The following is a 25704-nucleotide window of genomic DNA, read 5'->3' on the forward strand; positions in this document are numbered from 1 at the left end:
GCTTGCGGTAGACGCAGGGAGGGACCCTATAAACCTGGCGGCGCCAGCCCTCCCGCTGGGTCTCCTGTGGGTCCCGCAGGGCACGGCCCCCCGTGGGGGGGGAGTGGGCGGGCATCTTGCTTTGGGGGTCGGTGTGGGCAACGGGGCAGAGCCTTAAAGGGACCTCGCACCAAGCCCGCAGAGGGAGAGGCGCCCCCGACCCAGAGGCAGCCGGGCGGGCGGAGGGGGTGCGGTTCACCGCCAGCCAAGGTTGCCCCTACACGAAGCTCGCAGACTCTCCGGCTTCAGATTTGAACGGGGGAGGCCGAGCGGCTGGGCTGAGGCTCCCCGCGGCCATTGGCTGCGGCGGCGCCGTGACATCAGCGCGGAGGGCGCGGGAGGGAGCGCGCGGGAGGAGCCTGCGAGGGGAGTGTCCGAGCGGCTCCGGCCCGGACTGCCCGAGGCCGAGAGGGAAACCAGCTCCGGCGCTGACATGGGCCGCCAGCCCGGCCGCCGCGCCGAGCCCACGGACGGGACAGCGCAGCCGCGCCGGCCCCGCGCTCGGGTCTCCGGGAACCGAGGTAGGCGACGCGCGCCCGCCCTGGCCGCCGAGCCGCCTGCGCCCTGCGAGGCGCGGGTGGGCTCGAGCCCCCCGGGGGCCCGAGAGAACTGAGAAAGCCGGGAGTGAGGGGTCGTGGGGCGGGGAGAGGGGCGTGGGGCACCCCCACTCCGCTCCGGGGCGGCTCGGGTGCCTGGAACCGGGCGCCGCGCTCCGTGCGTCCCAGCAGAGCGGGATTTGGGGAGCGGCGTGCGGCAGAGCGGGGCGCGGCGTCGCCGGCCCTGGGCGTTGCTCGGGGCCCCGTGGCGCGCCCCCGGCCCAGGAATGGGGCGTGCGGCGGTGTGGGCAGGAGCGCGGCGGCGGCGGCGGGCGGCCTCTCCGAGGGGGGCGTGTGCGCCCGGAGTCCCGCGAATGAGAGCCGGATCGTGGCCGTAGTGGCAGAGGCGGGCGCGCACGCCCCCGCTCGTACACGCGCCGAGGCACACGCCGCCCAGTGTCGCCCGGCCGCGGACAAGGCAGCCGCGGCGCTGCCTGGGAGGGAACGGCCCGGGGAACCGACGCTCCCCGCCCCCCGCCCGCGAGCCCGGCCCTCCCGCGCCGGGCGCCCGCCCCGCCCGCCTCCCTCGCCAGACTCGGAGGCCAAGGCCGGGAGAGGCCCAGGCTCCTGTCGGCGGGGCGGGGCGCGCCGAGTCTGTGGCCCCTTTGGAGCCCGCGCGCCGGCTGCGGCGCCCGGAGCGAGGCGCCCCCGGCGTGGTCTCGGGCTCCGAGCGGCCGGTGAATCATTTAACCACCACCCGCTCGGGCCGGCCCCCTCCCTGGAGCGCCCCCAGCCGGAGCTGCGGAACTGCCCGGTGCCCCCGGTGCGCCCGCCTGAGCCGCCCTGCCTGCCGGGTGAGTGTGCCCCTCTGCCTGGGCCGGAGAGCCGGGCGGGAAGCAGGGGCAGCGCGGGCGTCCCGGGGGAGGACTGCGTGCGTGCGTGCGTGTGTGTGTGTGTGTGTGTCACCGTGCGCGACCCCCGTGGGGGAGGGGTGTGCCCTCCTAACTGCCGGAGGAGTCGCCGGGTGCTTTCCTTTCCTCGTCGCTGGGGACTTGTCCCTTCTGCCTCCGCCCCGTGCGATCTGGTCCGCTCCCACCCCCCTCCCGGGGGTCCGCGGTGCCCGCTCTCGGCCCAGGTCCCGAGCTGCCGCATTGGGAAAGGATCCTTGGACAGGCCCTCCTATGGAGGGGTAGGGGTGCTGGAGGGACCCCCAGTGGGGTCCGGCCGGGTGCAGGCGCCCTCATCCCGCCAGTGTAAACAACCCGGGCCTCCGACCCGGCAACTTCTCGGCCTGGCCTGGGTCTCTAATAACTCCCGGCAGCCCCCGCCCCCTCTCGAGCAGAGATGGAGGAGGGGACCACCAGCGGGATGGACTGAATTTTAAGAGAACAAAGAACAGGGCACAAAGGAAGGGGGAGCGGAGCTGTGGGTTTCTCCCAGAAATGGGGACTTTGCTGGACCCCGGCCAGGCCCAGCCGCGCCGCTGGCAGCCCCAGGGCGCCCGCGGCAGTAATGGGGCAGCCACTGCCAGCCAGTGAGGCCCCATCGCTGCTGGGTGGCTGGGGGCCACGCTGAGTGTGGGGTGCCCCCTGCCCTGTGCGAGGCTCCCTTGTGACTGATTAGCGTGGTTTATCTCCTCCAAACTTGGACTTTGCCTGTCCCATCCCTGAGAGCAGCTGCTCCTTCCCACCGCAGGGGAAGCTTGGGAGATGCCAGGGGTTCTCCTGGCCTTCCCGGGTCTGGGGATCCCTGCAGGGACCAGGAGGGGGCCCGTGTGGTGGAGCGAGCCTGCTCCCCAGTGGAGGTGCTTTGGGGGTGAGTCTCAGCCCCTCTGCTACCTCCCCGAGTCCTGCTCTTTGAGGACCCACTGCTCCTGTCCCGTTGTGTGGTTCAGCTGCTTTGAGCATTTCTTTTTTGGGGGGCGGTTTCTGCCTCATCTCTTCTCCCCTCGTCCATCTCTGATACACTCCCGTACACCAGGGTTTGTCCCAGTCCCGATGGGGACACGCAGCCTACCAGGAAGTCGCCTGCAAAGCAGATCCTAGCAAAGGTGGCAGAGGTGGGGCTGGGAGGGGCACCCTTGAGCCTTCTTTGCAAGTCCAGAGCTTTCCCTGAAGGGCCTCGGGTTGGCTGTGGACCAGGGCGTCCAGCCCCTACCCTTGGGGAGGCTGGTTGAGTTCTGTGGCAAGGACAGACTGTGCCCAGGTGTGACAGCCAAGCCCCTCCCTGCCCTGCCTCTTCCTCCTGTCCCCTCCCCCATGCCTTCAAGTTGAGTTGGGAGCGGAGGGGTCAGAGACCAGTGTGTCGCCTGGGACGGTGGCTTTGGGGCAGCTACTCCAGCCTTCCCTGTTGGATGCTCCTCAGAGGGAGAGGAGCAGGCCCTGGTGGGGGGAGGGGGAGGCCTCCCTGGAGGAACCGGGAGCTGGGCTGATGCCAGAGATAAGGCTTGGGGGTGGAGGCAGCAGGGTTGAGCAACCCTGGGAGCCGAGAGAGACCTGACCTGGGCTCAGCTGGGATCTTCCGACTTGTGTACTGGGCCTGGAGAGAGAAGGAGCGGATCCTGGAGCTGGGGTGGGGGCTGGGGGCGGGGCTTGGAGGGCCAGCTGCAGCCAGTGCCCCCAGGGTGCGCCCGGAAGGCTAGCCGGGCCAGCCCTCTCAGACTGGGTGAGTGTGACCCAACACAGCCCCGCGGTGACTAGCAGCCTGTTGTGAAAGAAGTTGAACCATCAGTTTTCCCGCATTCCCACTCACGGCGCTCCTGGAACTCCGGACTACAATCTGCCTCCCCGAGGAGCTGTGGGCCTCCTTCCAGCTAGCGGGCTCCGGAGTCTCCCCCAGGCACGGCCAGCTTGCAGCTCCGGGCTCCGGGCCAGGCGGCAGCACTGGCATCCACAGCCCTCCTTTGCCAGGAAGAAGGGAACTGGAGGGCTCTCTTCATGCTCGCATACCCAAGTCTCCCTGTGGGGGCTCAGGGGAGTAATTTGGGGGGTGTTCGTAAAAGGAGGCTGAGGGTCCCTCCCCTGCCCCCCAGCTTGCAAGAAATGATTCTTGCGTCCCATTCCTCCCAGGGCAGAAGGCACCAGAAAAGCCATAGCTCCATGCATCTCAGTGCTGAGCCACGGTGGCTGCAGCCCCCAGCTTCTCCCTGGGTCATCGGGAGGGCAGCAGGGGCAGCCCCCAGCCTCCCCGCCTGGGTCCCTAGTTACAGGGCTGAACTTGGCCCAGAGACCAGCAAAGCCACCTTGTCTCCCTGCCACTTCTTCTTCTGTCCTGCAGGGGGCGTCTTGTCTTGGGTCCCCACAGAGTGCAGCACTCCCCCCCCCCCCTTAGAATGGAGCCCCTTGGACCTGGCCCCACCTCCTGGGATGGTGATTTAAAGTTTAGTGAACCAGTAGAAGGGGAGAGCCCGCCCAGGATCCCAGGGGGCCAGCTGTGCAGTCCCATGTGGGGTGGGTCCCCGGGGACCAGGCTCTGTCTCACTGGGGGTGACCTTGCTGAAGGTGCTACTGGCAGCACCCGGGCGCTCTGGAATTCCTGAGTTATCTCTCACCCGTGTCCCGGCAGGAATGGGGGAGCGTCTCTCTTCCTGCCTCCACCTCACCATCCTTGTAGCACTGAGATCAAAGGAGCTTAAGTCCCGACTGAGAGAAGCCAGGCTCCTGTGTCCTGCGTCACTGAAGGTTGAGAGGGGAGGAGGGAAGGGGGCGGCCTGATCAGGGGAGAAATTGGTGAGGGCTGCCAGGCCCCACTGCCCAAAGGGACTCCAGTAGGTGGGAGGCCCCCACCCCCACCCCCGCCCCGGCAACAAGTCATCCTGAGAGCCCTGGAGACTTTGTAAAAAAGGACTTCGCTTTCTTAGCTGGGCACCTGCCGACATCATCTTCAAGGCCATGGGTAACGGCGCTCACCCTTACACAGTGCTGGGCTAAGTGCTTTGTGTGTATCCATAGCTCATTTAATCCTTGCCCTGGCTGGTGCCGTGGCTCACTAAGCTAATCCTCTGCCTTGCGGCACCGGCACACCGGGTTCTAGTCCCAGTCGGGGCGCCGGTTCTGTCCCGGTTGCCCCCCTTCCAGGCCAGCTCTCTGCTGTGGCCCGGGAGGGCAGTGGAGGATGGCCCAAGTGCTTGGGCCCTGCACCCCATGGGAGACCAGGATAAGTACCTGGCTCTTGGCTTCGGATCAGCGTGGTGCGGCGGCCATTGGAGGGTGAACCAACGGCAAAAGGAAGACCTTTCGCTCTCTCTCTCTCTCTCACTGTCCACTCTGCCTGTCAAAAATTAAAATAATAATAATCATCCTCGCCCTGATGCTGGGAGGCGCCTGGTGTCATCAGTTATCTGGAAACTGAGGCAGAAGCAAGTTGCCCAGTGTGGCGGGCTGGCGCATCCCCTGGGGAGTCCGCTCTTGAACCCCAAGTCTGGCAGACCCAGGGTGGAAGAGTTGCCAGCCTGCTGTGGAGTGAGTCCAGGCCCACTGCTGGCTCCCCCCGCCCCCCGGGGGGGACCCCAAGCATCGCACCCTCCCCCACTGCTCAGCTGAGTGCTGGCTTGGGAGAAGCAAAGTGAAAGCAAACCAGGCCGGGCAGATCTGATTTCAAACCCTGCTGCTTCCTTCTGAGCCAGGGCAGGAGGGAGGAGTTGGGCGGTAGGGCCACGCCCCTGCATGGGGGCCCCTCCCCGCCTCTCCCAGGGCTCCAGGAAATGCACAGTTTCCAGGAAGGACCCCCTCAGCAAGTGAGGTTGCCGGACGTCCTTGGCTGCCGGCTCCTGGTCGTCTTGACGTGTCCTTCCGGTCGCTCCCCGATCTGGGCCCCTGTCTCCAGGCTGTTCGCGTTCCCAGGCATCGAGGCAGGCTTCGCCTCCCTTTGCACGCATGCACGCACGCGCGGCGCACTTCCTTCCTCAGCAAGTTCTTGGAATGCATATTCTGGAAAACTCGGTTTTGCACCAAAATAATCTTACCCTTTAATGGCACAGCCAGGAGCTGCGTGAGGATGGCAGGGGCCAAGCAGTGCCCTCTGAGGGCCTCGCTGGGGCGGGGACAGTGGCCTGTGTGCTGCTGGCTCCTGAGGCATGGGGGGCCCACAGGAGGGAGATTGCAGCCTGAAACAGTGTGCGGCCCACAGTGCTCGCCCACAGCCTCGTCAGGCCTGGGGGAGCTCTATCCCGCCGCGGAGTGGAAAAGCCCCAGAGTGCAGAATCAGGCAGAGCTGGCTGCCTAATGCCTCCCTGTCCTTACCAAGTGTGTGGTTGGGTGACTCACTGAAGTCCTTCAGCCTCAGTTTTCTTATCTGTGAAATGGAGCCAGTGGCAGTCATCTCTGGTGTTGCTGGAAGGAATGCAGGAGATAAAGGTTTTCTGTTACTGTCATTTTTTTTAAAGAAGCAGTTTTAATCAAAAGCAAACATGCAGCACAATGCTTGGGGCAGAGAAAAATCTCAATAAATGGTGTTTTCTTTTTTGGTTTGCTTTTTTCTCATACTTGCTCCATGACCCCATGACCCAGAGATTGCTGCCTGTTCCCAGGAGGACCCATCCCTCAGGCTGGGGAGGGGTGGAGCCACATTAGCATTTCCCAGACTGGGCTGCACCACACAGTCCCACATCTGGCCCAGTGCACCCTGGGAGACAGTTTTGCAAAGTTGTCTTCATTATAAGTCACGGAACTGGATGGGAAGTGGAGCAGCTGGGACACGAACCAGTGTTCACATGGGATGCTGGCGACACAGCAGCGGCCTCACCTGCTGGTCTCACTCTTTTTTTCCAGCAACTAAAGGGTAAAAGTATCCAGGACTCAGGCTTCCCCACAGCTCAGAGCATTGCTCGCTTTTCCTGCAGGCTGGGGGAGTGTGAATTCCTTACCCAGAGAACATCTGCAGGAATCCAGCGGTGACTGATGAGTAATGGAAGTGGCTCGGGACAGCTCTGGCAATAGGAACATAAATAGTGTGCTGGTCACGTGGGTCGGGTTCCCGGTAGCCACGTCTTAAAACTTGAGAAAGGTAGCCGGCGCCGTGGCTCAATAGGCTAATCCTCCACCTTGCGGCGCCGGCACACCGGGTTCTAGTCCCGGTTGGGGCGCCGGATTCTGTCCCGGTTGCCCCTCTTCCAGGCCAGCTCTCTGCTATGGCCAGGGAGTGCAGTGGAGGATGGCCCAGGTGCTTGGGCCCTGCACCCCATGGGAGACCAGGAAAAGCACCTGGCTCCTGGCTCCTGCCAGGATCAGCGCGGTGCGCCGGCTGCAGCGGCGGCCATTGGAGGGTGAACCAACGGCAAAGGAAGACCTTTCTCTCTGTCTCTCTCTCACTGTCCACTCTGCCTGTCAAAAAAAAAAAAAAAAAAAAAAAAAAAAAAAACTTGAGAAAGGTGAAAATTTTTAATTTTTTTGAAAGATTTATTTTATCTATTCGAAAGACAGTTACAGGGCCCAGCACCGTGGCTCACTTGGTTAATCCTCCACCTGCGGTGCCAGCATCCCATATGGGCACCAGGTTCTAGTCCTGGTTGCTCCTCTTCCAGGCCAGCTCTCTGTTGTGGCCCAGGAGTGCAGTGGAGGATGGCCCAAGTGCTTGGGCCCCTGCACCCACATGGGAGACCAGGGAGAAGCACCTGGCTCCTGGCTTCGGATCGACGCAGTGCTGACCGTAGAGGCCATTTCGGGGGTGAACCAATGGAAGGAAGACCTTTCTTTCTGTTTCTCTCTCTAACTCTACCTGTCAAAAAAATAATAAAATATTTAAAAAAAAGTTACAGAGAGGGGGTGGGGGAGAGAGGCCTTCCATCCACTGGTTCACTCCCCACATAGCTGCAATGGCCAGAGCTGAGCTGATCCGAAGCCAGGAGCCAGGAACCAGGAGCTTCTTCTGGGTCTCCCACGTAGGTACAGGGGCTTAAGCACTTGGACCATCCTCTGCTGCTTTCCCAGGTACATTAGCAGAGAGCTGGCTTGGAAGTGGAGCAGGACTTGAACTGGTGCCCAGATGGGATGCCGGCAGTACAGGCCAGGGCTTTAACCCTCTGCATTTATTTATTTGAAAGGCAGAATTATAGAGAGAGAAGGAGAGATCTTCTATCTGCTAGTTCACTCCCCAAATGGCCAGACCTGGGCCTGGGCCAAAGCTGGGATCCAGGACCCTGGAACAACATCTGGGTCTTCCACATGGGTGCAGGGGCCCAAGGACTTGGGCCATCGTCCACTGCCTTCCCAGGTGCACTATAGCAGAGAGCTGGACTGGAAAAGGAGCAGCCAGCACTCGTGGGATCAGCATTGCAGGCAGCAGCTTAACCAGCTGCACCACAATGTCCACCCCAGTACCCAAAATATTGTCATTTCCAGGGGCTGGTGTTGTGGCATAACGGGCTAAGCCTTTGCCTGTAATGCCTGCATCCCATAGGCGTGCTGGTCTGAGTCCCAGCTGCTCCACTTCCTATCCAGCTCCCTGCTAATGTGCCTGGGAAAGCAGTGGAAGATGGCCCAAGTCCTTGGGTCCCTGCACCCCCATGGGAGAAAAGTATATCCCATTTCCTATAGTTAAAAATTACTGAGATCATGTACATTATGGCTATACACAGACTTCAGAATCCAGTGTATTTTTTATCTTTAAAGCATATTTAAATTTGAATTCTAAATTTTGTAGATACTCAATCAGTATTTGGGTTTTATAAAATGTGCAGTTGAAAAAGTAGATTGGGGTTGGTGCTGTGGCATAGTGGGTAAAATCTGCTGTCCTCAGCAGGGTGCCTCACTTCCTGTCCAGCTCCCTGCTAATGGCCTGGGGAAGTGCCAGAGATGTCCCAAGTGCTTGGGCCCCTGCCATCCACGTGGGAGACCCAGAAGAAGCTCCTGGCTCCTGGCTCCAGATTGGCTCAGCTCTGGCCATTGTGGTCATTTGGGGAGTGAACTGGCAGAGGAAAGATTCTCTCTCTCTCTCTCTCTCCCCCTCCCCCCTTCCTCCCTCCCTCTCTCTCTAACTCTTTCAACTAAATAAGTAAATCTTTAAAAACAGAAAAAGCAGATTGATGCCCTCAAGTTGTTCCAAAAATACCTAAGCTTTCCCATAACTAAACAAAACATCCATTTTTAAATTTGAAAAAACTTTTAAATAAAATTAAAAATTCAAGGGTGGGCGCTTGGTGATTAGATTTGAGTCCTACAGGCAAGTGCCTGGGTTTGAGTCCTGGCCCTGGCTCCTGACTGTGGCTTCTCACCGATGCACACCCCGGAGGGCAGTGGTGATGTCTGAGTAGTTGGGGCCCTGCTACCTATTTTGGGAGACCTGGATTGAGTTCCTGGTTTCCAGCTACAACTGGCCTACCCCTGACCCCCACTACTGCAGGCATCTGGGGAGTTGGCCAGCAGATGGGAGCTTGCTCTGTTTCTCTGCCTCTCAATGAAAAAACACAGCTCCCCGGTCACATGAACCACGGTTTAGCCGCTAACTGGTCCTGTGTGGCAGGTGGCAACAGGATGGCAGAGGAGCAGAACAACCCCATGAATGAAGAATCCGAGAGATTCTCTGTATCAGCAGTAGTAGGACGCAGCGTTGTAGCGGCTGTAACAAGATAAGAATGGGGAGTGGCGGAGGCCAAATGACCGTGGCAGCAGACCGTGGGCTCATCTGCCTGCAGAGCCCAAAATGCTCGATCATGAACTTGATTACTGTGTAAGGCAGGGCAAGCTTAGTGGAGTGGCGTTTATTACATGTTAATCCAAAATTGAAGGAAGAAAAAAATTAGACACCCCCCCCCCCCCACCATGCACTTAGCTATAACCAGTCAGAAACAGAGGGTGCCATGCAGACTGGCTCTCCTGCACATCTGGGGAGTCAGCCAGAAGGTGGACGGTCTCTGCGACTCTGTCTCTGGTCCTCTCTCAGCGCCACCCTGCCACTCACATAAGTAAGTCAGTCTTCACTATAAGACAGAGAGGACAGAGGGTACAAAGTCTGTTCACAGCGACAAGAGACCGTGACACAGCGCAGAATAAATGTGCCAAGGAACATGTTGGATTGACAGAAAGCAAGGCCACAAAACACACTGGAGAATGTCTCCAAACAAGACTTCGATGGTTGTGAGGAGTTAATGCAATAAACTCATTTCTTCCCAAGGTAGTTTATTTTCTTGCAATTCCAGTATAATCCCATCAGAATTTCTTTTGGAACTTAATCAACTATTTCTTGATTCCATCTGGAAGACTAAACAGATTAGAAAAGCCAAGAAAAAAGTCAGGGAGGAAAGTTAAAGTGGGGCTGTGGTCCTGCCGGTTATTCACACTCTGCCATAGGCGGTGACACTGTAAATCCAGGTGAGAGACAGACAGACCCGCGACCAGAGAGGGAACTGCACGTCAGGTCGGAATTTAATTCATGGAAAAGGTAGCATCTGATGCTTGGCCTGCTTTTCAAAACAAGACCTACTTCTGTAAGGGATCAGTATCTACAATTACTCATCATATTTTAATATTTTCCATTTTTTAAAGATTTGTTTGCTTATTTTGAAAGAGTTACAGAGTGAGAGGAAGAGAGAGAGATTCCATCCACTGATTTCACCACTCAGATGACCACAACAACCAGACCAAACTGGGCCAGACCAAAGCCAGGAGGAGCTTCATCAGGGTCTCCCATGTAGGTGCAGGGGCCCAAGCACGTGGGCCGTCCTCTGCTGCTTTCCCAGGCCATCGCAGGGAGCTGGATTGGAAGTGGAGCAGCCGGGACTCAAACTGGCGCCCACATGGAATTGGCTGCACTGCAGGCAGTGGCTTTACCCACTACGTCATGATGCCGGCCCCTTATGTTCCATTTTAAGTGATCTACAATTTTGTAAGTCATAGTAGTTTTTTCCAGTGAGTCGTTTTTAACCATTATAATACCTGGTAATTTTAGAAATGATATTTTCATAAGCTGAGGGATAAGGAAAGTCTTTGCTTTGTGATATTAAAATCAAACCATAAAACAGAGTTGACTAAAAGTTAACAAGTAGGGGCTGGTGCTGTGGTGCCACAGGTTAAGTCACCATCTGCAGCGCCGGCATCTTTTCTGGGCACTGGTTCTGGTTCATCTGCTCCACATTTGATCCAAATCCCTGCTAATGCACCTGGGAAAGCAGCAGAGGATGGACCAAGTGCTTGGGCCCCTGCACTTGAGACCTGGAAGAAGCTGCTGGCTCCTGGCTTTGGCCTGGCCCAGCCCCAGCTGTTGGGGCCATTTGGGGAGTGAACCAGCAGATGGAAGACCTCTCTTTTCTGTCTGCCTCTCATGCTGCAACTCTGACTTAAAAAAAAAAAAATAGTTAACGAATATTCCACAGAAAACAACAAAATCACCATAATTTAAATAGGCATGTGATAGATTTGTAGGAATATTTTAAAGACATGATAGTTAAAGGGTTAAGTACCTTTAATATTGTTTTTAAAAGATTCATTTATTTGAAAGGCAGAGTTACAAAGAGAGAGAGATCCTTTATCCACTGGTTCACTCCCAAAATGGCCGCGATGGCTGGGGAATGGGCCAGGCCAAAGCCAGGAGCCTGGAACTCATCTGGGTCTCCCTCATGGATGGCAGGGCCCAAACCGTCTCTCACTGCTGTCCCAGGTGCATTAGCAGGGAGCAGGGTTGGAAGTGGAGCAGCCGGGACTCAAACCCGTGCTCATGGGATGCCCGCATTGCAGGGCATCACTCACTGCATCACAAAATGCGTCTCCGAGTACCTTTAATGTTTAAAGAAATCACACAAACTCACTGGAAAAAGTGAGGTTTCCACCTCCAAGTATGAAAATGGGCAAAATCTTCCGCCAGCAATTCCTAAGAGAAAGGATACAGATTCCAATGATACTTTAAAAGAAATTTGCTTTATTTGAAAGGCAGAGTTACAGAGAGAGGGAGAGACAGAGACTGAAAGAAAGATCTTCCGTCTGCTGGTTTGCTCTCCAAATGGCTGCATCAGGTCAAAGCCAGGAGATGCATCGTGGTCTCCCACGTGGGTGCAGGGGCCCAAGGACTTGGACCATCCTCTGCTGCTCCCCCAAGTGCACTAGCAGGGAGCTGGGCTGGAAGTGGAGCAGCTGGGACTCGAACCAGCATCTACATGGGATGCTGGTGCTGAGGGTCACAGCGCAGGTCCCCAGAGATCTGTTTTTTAAAAAATGCTCACCCTCCTGGCCGGCGCCGCGGCTTACTAGGCTAATCCTCCGCCTAGCGGCGCCGGCACACCAGGTTCTAGTCCCGGTCGGGGCGCCGGATTCTGTCCCGGTTGCCCCTCTTCCAGGCCAGCCCTCTGCTGTGGCCAGGGAGTGCAGTGGAGGATGGCCCAGGTGCTTGGGCCCTGCACCCCATGGGAGACCAGGAAAAGCACCTGGCTCCTGGCTCCTGCCATCGGATCAGCGGCCGCGGCGGCCATTGGAGGGTGAACCAACGGCAAAAAAAGGAAGACCTTTCTCTCTGTCTCTCTCTCTCACTGTCCACTCTGCCTGTCAAAAAAAAAAAAAAAATTAAAAAATGCTCACCCTCCTTAATAATCAAAGAAATGTACTTTAGGAGTTAGGTGTAGTGGTGGCTGTGTTTTTGTTTTCAATTCAGTGAAAGGAAACACTATAACTGATGTTGGAGCCATCCCCCTGTGTTGCTGGGCCTGCAACAAGATAACAATAAGAAACAAAAGTAGTTTACTACTGAGAAGGCTGCATCCTGCGGAAACAGCTAAGGCAACAGCTAAGGCCGTGGGCGGATTTAGCTGAAAGGAAGGTTAGGAAGTCTCAGGCAAAGATGGAAACAGTGCCTTTATCAGATGGCTGATGGGATGTAGAAAGTTCGAATGTTGGGGCTTCATTGCAAATAATGTAGCACAATTTGTTACCAATAAATATTTTCACCCCAATGTGAACAATGCTCGCCTTTTTCCATGCAAAGTGCTTATCAAGGGTATTTCAAGAAAAATAATGGAAATATGGAATTAAAAGATGAGTTTATTTTGGTGCAAAAAGTTTTAAGAAGGTGAAATGAACATTTTATTTAACTGAATCTATTTATAAAAAACTATCATCATATTGAGATATTTTGCATTCTCTTATTTTAAAAATGTACTTGAAAGGTAGTGAAACAGAGAGAGAATCCTCCATCCACTGAGTCTCTCCTCAAATAGCAGAACTGAGGCTGAAGCCAGGAGCCCGGAACTGCATCTGGGTCTCCCCGGGGGTGGCAGGGACCCACGCACCCAGGCCATCCTCTGCTGCCTTCCTAGGCACACCAGTAGGGAGCTGGACCAGAATTAGAGCAGCCAGGATTGTTACCTGTCACTCCCGTGTGAGATGCTGGCTAACCCGCACCACAGCGCCAGCCTCTGCATTCTGTTTTTGGTGCTGAGTCTTTGAAGTCCAGCCTGTATTTTATACTTTGATGGATCTCAGCTTGGACGCCCCACATGTCAGGGCTCGGTAGCCACAGGAGGCCAGTGGCTGCCATACTGGATACTGAAGGTGTGGATTGGTTAGTAGCCCCTAGGAAGGTGGCAGGCAGTTGAAGTCTTTGGTGTGGATTCGTCCTTGTCTGGTTCACCTTCTGAGCCGTGCGCTAAAGGACCCACCCCCTCCCTCTGCTTGCAGCTGGGTCTTTGTTCCTGGTCCCTTCTAGGAGAAGATGTTTAGGAAGAAATGGGGTGTGCCCAGTGTGGCTGGCAGAGGTACCACTGAGCCCACGGGCCTGGCCTGGATGGACAGGGCCTGGCCTGGAGTTCTTGGAAATGAGGTTAGAGCAGCATCTGGGCTTCCGGGAGCTGCCTCAGGGCAGGACCTCGTGCCCACCTGCCTCCGGCTTCTGGTTGGATCCTCTCCACCGCTCAGCTCCTGTGCAGGCTTCTCGGAGCAGGAGGCGGGAATGGGATGTGGGTGGGAAGGATCCCATTTGGAGAGGCTTTGCATGCCCCCCCCCCTGTAAGGGCGGCTCTCTCATGGGGGCGTCAGTGTGGTGGGTGTTGGTTCCCAGGGTGGTGGATGAGCACCCTCTCCAGCCCCATCCTGCTCCGGCTCCGGCCCTCTGTGTGCTCCTGTCTGCGAGGGCTGGGCCAGGGTCTGCCAGGCCTGGGCTCAGATCGCATTTAGAAGCTGTGAAAGGGAGAGTGAGCCTGTCTGAGCCACGGTTTCGCTTTCTGCAAAATGGGACCAACCACGACCCCCTCCTTGCAGGCAGGAGTGCTTTGAGGTTCAGAGGCGTATGTTGTCCCCAGCATAATGCCAGCATGGAGCAGACACCCAGTAAATGGGAACTGTTGACAGCAGTGCCTTTTCTGCACACAGTCTGGTGGTTGGCCTGCTGCTGGCTGCCCTCGTGTGACCCCTGCCCCCTCTTGTTTTCTCAGCTCCCTCGCGTTGAGCCGTGTAGCTGAGCTGGGGCCGGAGGAGTGGCAGAGGCAAAGCCTTCACCTGCCCAGGGCGTCTCAGAGCTGTGGGAGGCTGGCCCCCAGCTCGGAGCTCCAGTGTCGCTGGATGGAGGCCAGTCTCCGGTGGGGTGGGAGTGATCTTATCACTCATCTCCTGCTCAGCTGGGCAGGCTCAGGCACCAGGAAGCAGCTGTTGGGGAATGAGTCCTTCTGGGGTGGGTGGGAGGAGGTCCTGGTACCCCTGTGTCCTCTGACAGTTGTACGCCGCCCACTGCCTCCTCCCAGACACGCAGAGTCAACCAAGGACCTAAGAGTGCATGGAGCTCAGGGTGAGGAAGAGAGAGAGGCCAGGGGTCAGAGGGAGATCTCCCTATGAGAGGCAGGCTGGGGGATGGATGGGTGGATGAGAGTGAGAAATGAACGGAGAATGGAGACCCATTCTCACTGCACGCCCCGGTGAGTGCCTCGTACTGGGCTGCAGCTGTGGAGTCCTGAGAACTGGATCATTTAAACGGGTCTTGAAGCTAAAGTGTTTTCCTTAAGGCTTTGATGCTCTGGGATTTTTTATTTTATTATTATTATTATTATTATTATTAAAGAGGATCACCACATTAAAGGAAACTTTTTTAAGCCAGTTTGCCTCTCAAGCCTAGCATAGCTGTTCATCTCTCTGCGTTCCCTTTGAGTGTGTGTCTTCACTCTCAGTGTCACTGCCACCACCGCGTGTACACACACGTGTGCTGCGCGTTTTCCTTCCCCCGGAAGCCGTGGGGGAAGCCACCTTCCCCATTGGTTGCTGGTGCTGTCCCCGTGTGCCGGCTTTCAGGGCTGGGTGAGGGTATTTAAGCAATGGCTCCTCATTGTCTTAGCCACGCCTTCCTGGTTGAGCAATCTTTGGCTGCGGCTGGGCCTTTTTTTCCTCCTTTTCGATCGCTCCCTGGAGTAAGCTTCAGAAGTGAGGGCCGGGCCCCTGCTTCTTTCTTGCCGTTATTTGGGAAACGTTGCCCCCACTGCGGGTGCCCCAGGACCCACCCCATCCTGGGATCATTTGACCCTGAGCAGCTCCTGGATCTGGGTATCTTTCTCCCTTCCTGGGGGTCCCAAGTTCCAGCGGCTCAGTAGGAGGGAATTGGCCCTCTCCCGTTTCCTGGCTCGTTTCACCAGCGAGCTCTGGCCTGGTACCTGGCCATGAACCCAGGCAGGTGTATCTGAGGAGCAAGGGCCCCCGGGTCCCTCACAAGCTCCATGACCTTTGGCAGCTTCCTTGTCCTCACAGCCCAACCAAGGCCACTGGGTCTGCCACTGGGTCTCCCAGATATCTGGATCCTGCGGTCTCAGTGGGAGCCCTGATGCTGCAGGTGCTGTGTTTCAGCGACCCCAGGGGCATGCAAGAGTGTCCCCTGGGATGTTGGAGGAGCACACCAGGACTTCTATTATTTGAAAGAGTTACAGTGAGAGAGGGAGAGGGAGAGGGAGATCTTTAATCCACTGGTTCATTCCCCAGATGGCCCCAACAGCCAGGACTGGGTTAGGCAGAAGCCAGGAGCTTCTTCCCAGTCTCCCATGTGGGTGCAGGGGCCCAAGGACTTGTGCCGTCTTCTGCTGTTTTCCCAGGCACATTAGCAGGGAGCTGGATTGGAAGTGGAGCAAACCAGGCTCCACCCAGCGCCTGTATGGGATGCCGGCACTGCAGGCGGCACCTTACCTGCTCTGCCACAGTGCCGGCCCCTCTATTGTTGTTTTTTAAAGAGGACAATTAAAGCTTGTGAATTAACCTATGGTGTGACAGTGGACATGTATGTAACCTGTAAAAAACACATATAAACTACATGTTAAATTTTTTTTTAATGTGAGCTTGCTCCCACACTACTGACGGGGGCATTGTTCCGTGGATGGATTCCTGGAGTGAGGATTAGGCCCTGGCTTCAGGTCAAGTCCTTTAATTCCATCTTTCCACTCTGAAGGGGTGATTCCAACATAGCCAGCTGTTTCTAGGGTCTATGAGATCCAGATACTTACCTGGGACAGATATTATGTGTTTCCACCCTGGACATTTCTAAATATCATTTTTAGGTATTTGAGAGGCAGTGAGAGAGACACAAGGAGAACCCTCATCCATGATGCAATGCCCAGGGCTGGGCCAGGCCAAAGCTGGGAGCCGGAAACTCAGTCCAGGGAACTACATGTGAGGGAACCACATGCGCCACCCCTGCTACCGTCCAGGGTATGCATTAGCAGAGGCTGGAGTGAAGACCTGGAGCCGAGAATGAAACCAACAGACCCGGATGTGGGATGTAGGCATCTCAGCCATGAGGCCAAACACCCTTCACCCATCCTGGTTTATTTAAAAAATAAAATAAAATAAAAATTGTAGCTATTCAGGCTGAGAATATTTCCTGAGAGTGCACCTTAACCTCCTTGTGCAAATAGCACACTCTTCAAATGTGAGGGCTTAGGGGCCGGCACTGTGGCGTAGTGGGTAAAGCCGCTGCCTGAAGCGTCAGCATCCCAGTACCGGTTCTAGTCCCGGCTGCTCCACTTCTGATTCAGCTCTCTACTATGGCCTAGGAAAGCAGTAGAAGACGGCCCAAGTCCTCAGGCCCCTGCACCTGTGTGAGAGACAGGGAGGAAGCTCCTGGCTTCTGGTTTCGGATCAGGTCAGCTCCGGCTGTTGTGGCCATCTGAGGAGTGAACCATCAGATGGAAGACCGCTCTCCCTCTACCTCTGCGTCTCTGTAACTCTGCCTTTCAAATTAATTAATTAAAAATAAAACAGATGTGAGGGCTTTTTGGCAGTGCACATGGAGGAGCTAAAATATTCAGAATAGTGCTGAAGTCAGCTAAAACACCACCCATTGAGCTTCCTCCTGGAATATGTAACAATGTGTCAAAGCATGCGGGCTTCTCTGGGTCACTGAAGGAGTCTTCCCGCCTTATCTTTGCAGGACAAGGCTAGTGAGAGTTCAGGAAGACACTAGATCTTTCTCTGGAGAGCCCCTCCCCTCTGCAGGGCTGTGGCCCTTGTCGAACTGTTTCTTGCATAGTTTTGCAGCTTCTTGTGCATCTCACAGAACCCAGGGCAGGGCAGAACGCTTCCCCTGTTTTGGCAAAGTCGCGTTCTAGCCGGGGGTAGAGTGTCGCCACCTCCCCTTCCATGGGAAAGGCCCGTGCCCACCAGCTGAGCCCAATCTCTGTAAAAGCAGACCCTGGGTTCCAAGCAGCCCCTGGAAGGCCTGGCGCCCCCTTGGGTGCTATCCCTTCTCTGTCCCCCTCATCGGCTCCTGGTGTCTCTGCCTCCAGCCATGCCCTGGTTGTGCCCCCCTCCGACCTCCTCCTCAGTCACACACACGCCCCAGACTCCCTCCTCGCCCCGAGCTCCTACAGCCACCTCCACGCTGCATTCTTGCCTCCCTTGATCCAGGCCTCCAACGCCAGGAGCCACCGGAGCTTTCTCATAGACGGAGTGCATCACTTGCCTGCTAGCGAGTTGACAGTGTCTTTGTGTGCCATGCGTGACATCCAGACTCCTGCCTGGACCCTGGACACGTGGCTTCTCATTCTGGGCCTTTGCATGTGCTGTTTGCTCTGCCCGGGTTATTCTTGGCACGCTGGCTCCTTCTCAGCTCGTGGTGGCCTTTCCTCCCAGGGACTGCCCCAGCCCCCTCTCTCCCATACTCACGTCACCCTACACCCATGGACACAGCAAGATCCACACTGTTGAAATTCCTCATATAAAATGGCCTGAAATTTGCATGTAACCTAAACGTACCCTCCCATATACCTTTTCCAAAAATGTTATTTAAAAGGGGGAGAGAGCAAGAATTCCCACTCATTGGTTGATTCCCCAAGGGCTTGCAACATTCAGGGTTGGACCAGGATTGAAGCTGGGAGCTGAGAACTTAATGTAGTCTCCCCGTGGGTAGCAGGGACCCAATTACTTCAGCCATCGCCACTGCTTCCACGGTGTGCATTGGCAGAAAGCTAGAATCAGGTGTAGGAGGCGGGACTCAAACCCGGGCACTCTGAAATGGAACATGGGCACTTTAACTGGTGTCTGCACCGCCAGGATCAGTGCCCACCTCGCATACCTTCAGTCGTCTCTAGTTGACTTCCAGCACCCAACACCAACACAGATACCATGTAAATAGTTGTTGGACTGTTTTGTTTAGGGAATAGTGGTGAGAAAAAATGTTTTCCTGATCAGTACACCTGCACGGCTTGTTTTTTTTTTTTTTTTTAAAGATTTATTTATTTATTTATGTATGTGAAAGAGGAACAGAGAGATGGAGGCACAAAGAAAGAGATCTTCCATCTTCATCCACTGGTTCCCTCCCCAAATGACCACACAATTCAGAGCCAGGAGCTTCTTGAGTCTCCCACATGGGTGCAGGGGCCCAAGGTCTTGGGCCATCTTCTACTGCTTTCCCAGGCCACAGCAGAGAGCTGGATCAGAAGTAGAGCAGCTGGGACTCGAACCGGCACCCATATGAGATGCTGGCACCGCAGGTGGTGGCTTTACCTGCTACGCCGCAGCACCAGCCCCACATGCAGGGTTTTTTTTTCCTCCCAATATCTTCAATCTGTGAATGAATCTGCGGATGCAGAGCATGTGGCTATGTAGAGCAGTGGTATATGCATAATCACAGGTCCACATTTGGTAAGTCGTCAAGTGCCATTCAGTGAATGAATGACAGTAAGGAGTGCCTTTTGTAGCCAGCCCAAGTCATGGCTAAAGTAGTGTACCAAAAACCTGTCTAGCGTGCTGCCTGGAGCTGGTATCAGGTGCACAGAACACCCTGGGGCAGGGCTGATGGAGTGGGCGGCTGGCTGCCCGGGACAGTGACCGTGGGCACTGAAGCATGGGTACTGTGTGTTTCAGGGTGAGCTGCAGAGTAGAAGGCCTGCATGGCTGCCCCAGGAGAGCTCGGGTTTGGCTCCTGCCTTGGGCTAAGACCGCCAGTGCCGGGCTACTGCCTGGGCGTTTGGAGTGGGCTGTCCTCTGCTCAGAGGCTGCTAGGCGGGCCCCTCTGGAAGGTGCTGTTCTCTGAATAGCTTGCCAGGAAGGATGGCTAAGGGGTCCAGGATGGGGGTGCCCCCTGCAGTCCCAGGCCTGGGGCTGAGCTGCTGGTGTGGTTGGTGTAAACCCAGCCAGGGTTCTGTTAGTGGGGCTGAGGATGGAGCAGTCTGGCCTTCCATAGGAGCCAGGGCGAGCTGCCAGCCACAGCTCTGTTGTCCCTTTCCCTACCAGGAAAGTAGGCTGTGGCTTCCGGGGTGGAGTGGGGCTGTCCTGCCCAGGAGAGGTTGTGGGGAGTGGCCCCAGTCATTGGGTAGCCTATTTTAGCCACTTCCCCAGCTGAGTCATGGTGCTTAGCAACACCCCTCCCAAAGCCACAGCTCCCTGTTGGCGTGATTCCCTCCTGGGTAGGCGCGCAAGGCCTTTCACGCTGCCTCTGCCCCCCGGAACAGCCCAGGCCTCGGGCCAGAGCGAGTTCCTCCCTCAGTCCTGCTTGCTGTCCGGCATTGTGTTGCATCTCCTCATCCCCAGCAGATGAAGGTCTCTTTCTCCGTCTCTCCCCCTCTCTCTGTAACTCTCTCGAAATAAGTGAGTTTTTAAAAAGATTTATTTTATTTATTTGAAAGAGTTACAGAGAGAGGTAGAGAGAGAGAGAGAGAGACAGAGAGAGTCTTCCATCTGCTGGTTCACTCCCCAGATGGTCACAACTGTCAGAGCTGCGCCGATCCGAAGCCAGGAGCCTCTTCCAGGTCTCCCACACGGGTGCCATCTTCCACTGCTTTCCCAGGCCATAGCAGAGAGCTGGATTGGAAGTGGAGCAGCCGGGACTCGAACCAGTGCCCATCTGGGATGCCGGCGCTGTAGGCTGGGTCCTTAACCCACTGTGCCACAGCACCGGCCCCAATAAGTGAGTCTTTAAACAAAACCATTGGGGCCGGCGCTGTGGCGCAGTAGGTTAACACCCTGGCCTGAAGCGCCAGCATCACGCGTGGCTGCAGGTTTGCGACCGGCTGCTCCTCTTCCGATCCAGCTCTCTGCTGTGGCCTGGGAAAGCAGGGGAAGATGGCCCAAGTCCTTGGGCCCCTGCACCCATGTGGGAGACCTGGAGGAAGCTCCTGGCTCCTGGCTCCTGGCTTTGGATCTGCATAGTTCTGGCCATTGTGGCCATCTGAGGAGTGAGCCAGCAGATGGAAGATCTCTCTCCCCCTCTCCCCCCTCTCCCCTCTCCCTCTCTCCCTTTCTCTCTCCCTCTCCCTCTCTGCACCTCTGCCTCTTTATAACTCTGTCTTTCACATAAATAAATAAATATAGCTTAAAAAGCTCTTTTTCAATGTCCAGCAAGGAAGGGGTCCAAGACAGCTGGGGTCCTGAGGGAGTCCCTTTCTGTCCTGCTGCCCCAGGGAGGAGGGGGCTGCAGTGACCAGCAGTCCAGGGCAGGGGCAAGGTCTGGGCCTCTGGGATCTCAGAGCCTCAGCTCAGACTGGACAGGACAGGTGCAAGTGGCAAGTTTGGGGGCCGGTTGCCCCTCGCTTGAGGGGCTGCTCTAAGTCCTGGTCTCCCACGTGGGTCCCAGGGCCCAAGCATCTTCCGCTGCTTTTCCAGGTGCGTTAGCAGGGAGCAGGATGGGAAGTGGAGCCTCCGGGACTCGAGACTCCAACTGGCCCCCACGGGAGCCGCCTGGAGGCAGCAGCCCCGCTCCTCCCCCTCTCCTCTCCGGACCCCTTGGCCAGCAGTGGCAGGAGCACTGCACTGGTGACATTCACTGAGATGCGGCTCCTGAGAGGTGGGGCAGGGCCTGGAGGAGGGGAGGAGGAGGGGCTGGGCCAGGGTGTTGGTTTCTAGGCCAGCTCTGTCCTCTGGGGGATAAGCTGGGGGAGGCACGTGGCTTCCCTGTTTTCTCATCCGTGAAACGAAAGAGTGGCGCTGGGTGGCCCTCCCAGCTCTTTGAGATCCTGCACCCTCTGAGCGGAGCCAGGAGCCCGCTGCAGGCGGAAGTCGGGGCCCTTGGCTTCCGTCCTGCTTCACTGCTCGCCGTGGGCATAGCAGGAGCCAGAGGACGTGGCCAGGACCACGTGGTTCAGTTTCCTTCTGTGCCCAGCGTGACGGAGGCAGAGCCTACCTACCTCACCTCTCCCCTGCTTTTTAGAGAGTTTGTCCCAAGTTTGACCTAGGAGCCCCCCCCCCACGCCCCCAAGTGTTCAGGGCTCAGCGAATCTAGCCCAGAGGCCAAATCAAGCCTGCTATCTGTCTTTGTAAAGAAAGCTGGTTTTTGTTTTGTTTTGTTTTGTTTTTACTGGTTACTGCTAAAGGCTACAATTTAGGAAGAGCAAGGAGGAGAGATGCACAGGGCGAGGTGTGGGGTGGCGGGTGCACCCCCTGCGCTCACCTGGCCTGAAGCTCTCTGTAAATAAAGTTTTATTGAAACATAGCCATGCCCAAGTGTGTGCATATCCTGGAGAGATGGGGGGGGCACGTGCTGGGAGGGGGAGCTCTCTGACTGGGTGGCAGCAGCTTGTTGTGGGTGTAGGGGTCAGGAGTGTGCAGGGCTTGGGGCGCAGGGGTCAGGAGTGTGCAGGGCTTGCGGCGCAGAGCCCTGGAGCTGAGCTCAGGGCAAGATGCAGGCAGAAGAGGAGAACCTGGGCATCGGGGGCGGGCAGGAGACCATCTGCGGCATTCACTGTGGGACAGGATTCTGTGGTGCAGGAACCCTTCAGAACCTTCTGGAAGCTCAAAGTCTAGTGGGGAGATGAGTGTTACCAGCAGGGGTAGCGTGGTGTAATGGTGCCTGTTGGGAGAGGCGACGGCCCAAGTGCGGAGGAGGGGCAGGTGGCCGAGGACGCCCTGGCTCTGGAAGGTTCCTGGGAGTGGCAGTGTCCCACCTGGGCCCTGAGGATGCTGGGAGCACAGGTGGCAGGGAGGGGCGCAAAGGGGAAGTGGGAGAGGACAGGACGGGGGCAGGGAGACCTGTTGGGTGGATATCAAGGGTCAGGAAGCTCTCAGGGTCTGGGCTCTGTGATGGGAAGGGTGGACTGGGAAGGAGGGTGCCCCGAGGACCACCCCCACCCACCATACCTGGTTAAGTCCCCGCACTCATCTCTCCCACCTGTCCAGCTCTGCTGGACTTAATATGTAGGCCAAGTCCTCCTGGGGAGAAAGGGCCTGGTGTGGCCCCACCACTGAACTTCAGCTTGACCTTGCTGGGTGGCACCTCAGGGCTCTCCTGGGCTCTCCTGCACAGTGGGTTTCTGATTTAATCATCTGGGGTCTGCAGGTCCCAGGGGGGCTGAGTCATTGAAGATGGAGTCCCTGCCTCCCTCTGTGTCTAATGGCTAAAGTCTCCCTGAGACCAGAGCGGGTGGGTCCCCAACAAAGGGCTTGGGGCCTCACAGTGGAGGTCTCACAGTTCAGGTCCTTGTCTCTGGGGTGCTGGAGGGCTGGGGAGCTGGCTCTGTGGGTCCCAGCAGCCCCACCCCAGTTCTGATTCAGAAAGAGAGCTGGGCTGCCCACGCGCGTGGAGGCACCAGGGCCCCTCCCGTCTGCTCCCTTCCCGCTGAGGACTGTGACTCAGGTGGAGGTGTCCACTAACGCTGCCAGAATCAAGGTTAGACAGCAGGAAGAACTTACAGCCTGTCTGCCTGCTGGCCCCTGGCATGGCTTCTGCACCCTCCTGTTTGCTCTAGGAGAATCCTGGTTTGCAGAGTTGGGGAGACACTCTTGTTTAAAAGAGAAGATTCTTCTCTCTGTCAGGTTTCAGGGAAAGTGCGTGTCTCTGGCTGCTGGAACCCTAGCCTGGTTTGCAAAATCTCTATTTTCCCTGAGGAAGGGTCTGTGGGTGAAGAAACGGGCAGTTAAGAAATTGGGGGCTCGATCTGCGTGCTTTCATTCTGCGGGGGAGGGGTGCCGGTGCCGTGCGTCCAGCTCGCGCTGACCTTTTGCCTCCTGCTCTGCCCGCAGCCCCGTGAGTGCGAGCGCCGCGTTGTCACCCCGTCCACCCCGCGCTTGGACCTCCGATCGCTCCGGCAGACCCGTCTGCTCCCTGCGGGAGGGCCCGCCTCCCCTCCCGTCCGTCCGCCAAGATGCCGATCCTCAAGCAGCTGGTGTCCAGCTCCGTGCACTCCAAGCGCCGCTCCCGCGTGGACCTCACGGCCGAGATGATCAGCGCCCCGCTGGGCGACTTCCGCCACACCATGCACGTGGGCCGGGCGGGGGACGTCTTCGGGGACACCTCCTTCCTCAACAGCAAGGCAGGCGAGCCTGACGGGGAGTCCCTGGACGAACAGGCCTCCTCCTCCTCCTCGTCGTCCAAGCGTAGCCTCCTGTCCCGGAAGTTCCGGGGCAGCAAGCGGTCCCAGTCGGTGACCAGGGGCGATCGGGAGCAGAGGGACATGCTGGGCTCCCTGCGGGACTCGGCTCTCTTCGTCAAGAACGCCATGTCCCTGCCCCAGCTCAATGAGAAGGAGGCTGCCGAGAGGGGCTCCAGCAAGCTGCCCAAGAGCCTGTCCTCCAGCCCCGTGAAGAAGGCGCTGGCCGGGGAGGGCGGCGTGGAGGAGGAGGTAGGCGCGGGAGAAGGGGGTCCCCGGCGGAACGGGGCCACGGGCCCCTCCTCCCCTGACCCCCTGCTGGACGAGCAGGCCTTCGGGGACCTCACCGACCTGCCCGTGGTGCCCAAGGCCAGCTACGGGCTGAAGCACGCCGAGTCCATCATGTCTTTCCACATTGACCTGGGGCCCTCCATGCTGGGTGACGTCCTTAGCATCATGGACAAGGAGGAGTGGGACCCGGAGGAGGAGGAGGAGGAGGAGGAGGTGGATGGCAGTGACCGTGACCACGAGGGCGCCCGTGGGCTCAGCCAGGCCCCGACCCCAGCCGTAGCAGCCCCTGCCCTGGTGAGGCAGGAAGCCGGCAAGGCTGTCCCTGAGGACGAGGGCTGGGCGGCGGCGGCCCCCAGCCCCGGCTCGGCCCGCAGCGTGGGCAGCCACACCACGAGGGACAGCAGTTCCCTCTCCAGCTGCACCTCGGGTGTCCTGGAAGAGCGCAGCCCGGCCTTCCGGGGGCCGGACAGGGCCCGGGCCGCTCTGGCCAGGCAGCCAGACAAGGAGTTCTCGTTCATGGACGAGGAGGAAGAGGATGAGATCCGCGTGTGAGGCGGCGGCGGGGGCTGGTGGCCGCTCCACGCCTTCGCCCCGCCCCCACCCCCTGCACCCTCTGACCTTAGATGCAGGGCCAGCCAAGAGCAGCCCGGCGGTGGGCCACAGGCCCTGGACCTGGCGGACGAGGGGCATCGGCGGCGTCCGCGGGCCTCGGGAGGACTTGCGGAGCCGGCTCGGGCGCCGTCTGCCAGCCTGACCTCATTCCGCGCCCTGCCTGCCCGAAGCTGCCCGGGACCCGGGCTGTGTTCTTGCAGCAGGAATCGGTTTTCCTCCCTGGGGCTCCCTTTCCTGCAGCCTGGCCTCAAATGGCTGCCAGATGTGAGGCTGACTGAGTTCCTGCCGCGTGCAGCCGCAGCAGGTCGGCCCAGGCCTCAGCGCCAGCGCCCCGCCTCTCTCCTGCCTCTCTCTCCTCCCTCCATCCATCCCTGGCTCCCGCCCCCGGAAGCGGAAGCAGGAGGCCAGCCAAGGACACTACACAAAGCCCCCTTGCAGGGGGAGAGACCCTGCTGGGAACAGAAGGCAAGCCGCTGGTCTTTGCGAATCTTCTAGAAGGGGGGCCTTCTGGGACGACACTAGAGACAGGGGCAGGGCACTGCCCTGTGGGTTGGTTTGTTCTTTATTATTCTGTGTAAATCTTTGTAGGGCAATATCGCCAGCGAGCGGCGTTGGTAGGCCTGCCCGCCGAAAAGCCCGGATCGGAGTAGAAAACCTTTCTCCTGACAGGTCAAAGTGCATATTAGAGGACGAAGAAGCCAGCTCACTTGTAATGAGCGCTTCCAAACTTAGAACTGCGTAGGGTGGGGGTCTGTGCGTGTTGGCCCCCTGCCCCGTAGCTATTAACAGCTCAAGCAGGCCAATGTAGACAGTTTTTGGAAAGCGATTTTTAAAAAATAATAGACCATTCCTGGGGGTGGGGGTGGGGGCTGGGTTTGGGCTCAGTGGGTTCCTCTCCCACACACGATTTCCCCTTCCTTGCTCAGCTCCCCCCTGGGCCAAGGCCCACGGTGGGGTGGGGGTGGGATTGCCAGATTTAACACACACACACACACACAAAAAACACAAAACGAATGCAGAGTTAAATCTGAATTTCAGGTAAATGACAATTGCATTTTTTTGGGGGGTGGGGGGAGGTAGGAGTTTGCCTGTGTGGTATTTGGAAGTTGTTCAGGTTTCCCCGCTGTGCCCTGGAACCACCCTAGTAGAAGCTGGGGTGTGAGCCCAGGGGATTGATTCTCTGTCCTGGGAACAGGCTGACCCCCCTCCCCTCCCCTCCCCTGGGGTCTTCATGTAGCCAGTGGGGGAGGGGAGAGACAGAAGTAGCTGCCATAAGGGGGTTCTCGCGGGGCGGGGCCGGCTGCTACTTCCGGCCTCCTGTCCTTGCCAGACCCCGCCACTGAGACACTAACTTAGCTGGTGCCCTGTGCCCACAGGTGCACTCTTCCCCATAGTTTTAGCTCCTGCAGGGTTTTGGGGGGTCATCCAAAGGGCTGCCCAGCCACCCCTGAATCCACCTAAGCCAGATTCTAAATAAGCTGTGTATTTTTTTTTCATGATATTGTTAAAGAAGCAAGGAAACATTAAAAGTGCCCTCTAGCA

The 25704-nt window shown here is 57.6% G+C and overlaps 1 protein-coding gene across 2 annotated transcripts; it reads left to right on the top strand.

Annotated features, from left to right (window-relative positions):
• Nucleotides 1–404: 404 nt before the first annotated feature.
• CDC42EP4 (CDC42 effector protein 4) lies at nt 405–25704 on the top strand. 2 transcript variants are annotated; one of them, XM_051825914.3, is made up of 2 exons: nt 405–560; nt 22913–25704. In XM_051825914.3, the coding sequence occupies exon 2, from the start codon at nt 23035–23037 to the stop codon at nt 24100–24102; it is 1068 nt and encodes a 355-aa protein (XP_051681874.1). In that variant the 5' UTR covers nt 405–560; nt 22913–23034; the 3' UTR covers nt 24103–25704. The 2 variants fall into 2 exon arrangements, with proteins under 2 accessions (XP_051681874.1, XP_051681873.1); XM_051825913.3 differs by lacking the exon at nt 405–560 and adding an exon at nt 1186–1429.

This window comes from Oryctolagus cuniculus, chromosome 17 (genome assembly GCF_051225735.1).
Source record: "Oryctolagus cuniculus isolate XC-2025 breed Fujian yellow rabbit chromosome 17, ASM5122573v1, whole genome shotgun sequence".
NCBI classification, from domain to species: Eukaryota; Metazoa; Chordata; class Mammalia; order Lagomorpha; family Leporidae; genus Oryctolagus; species Oryctolagus cuniculus.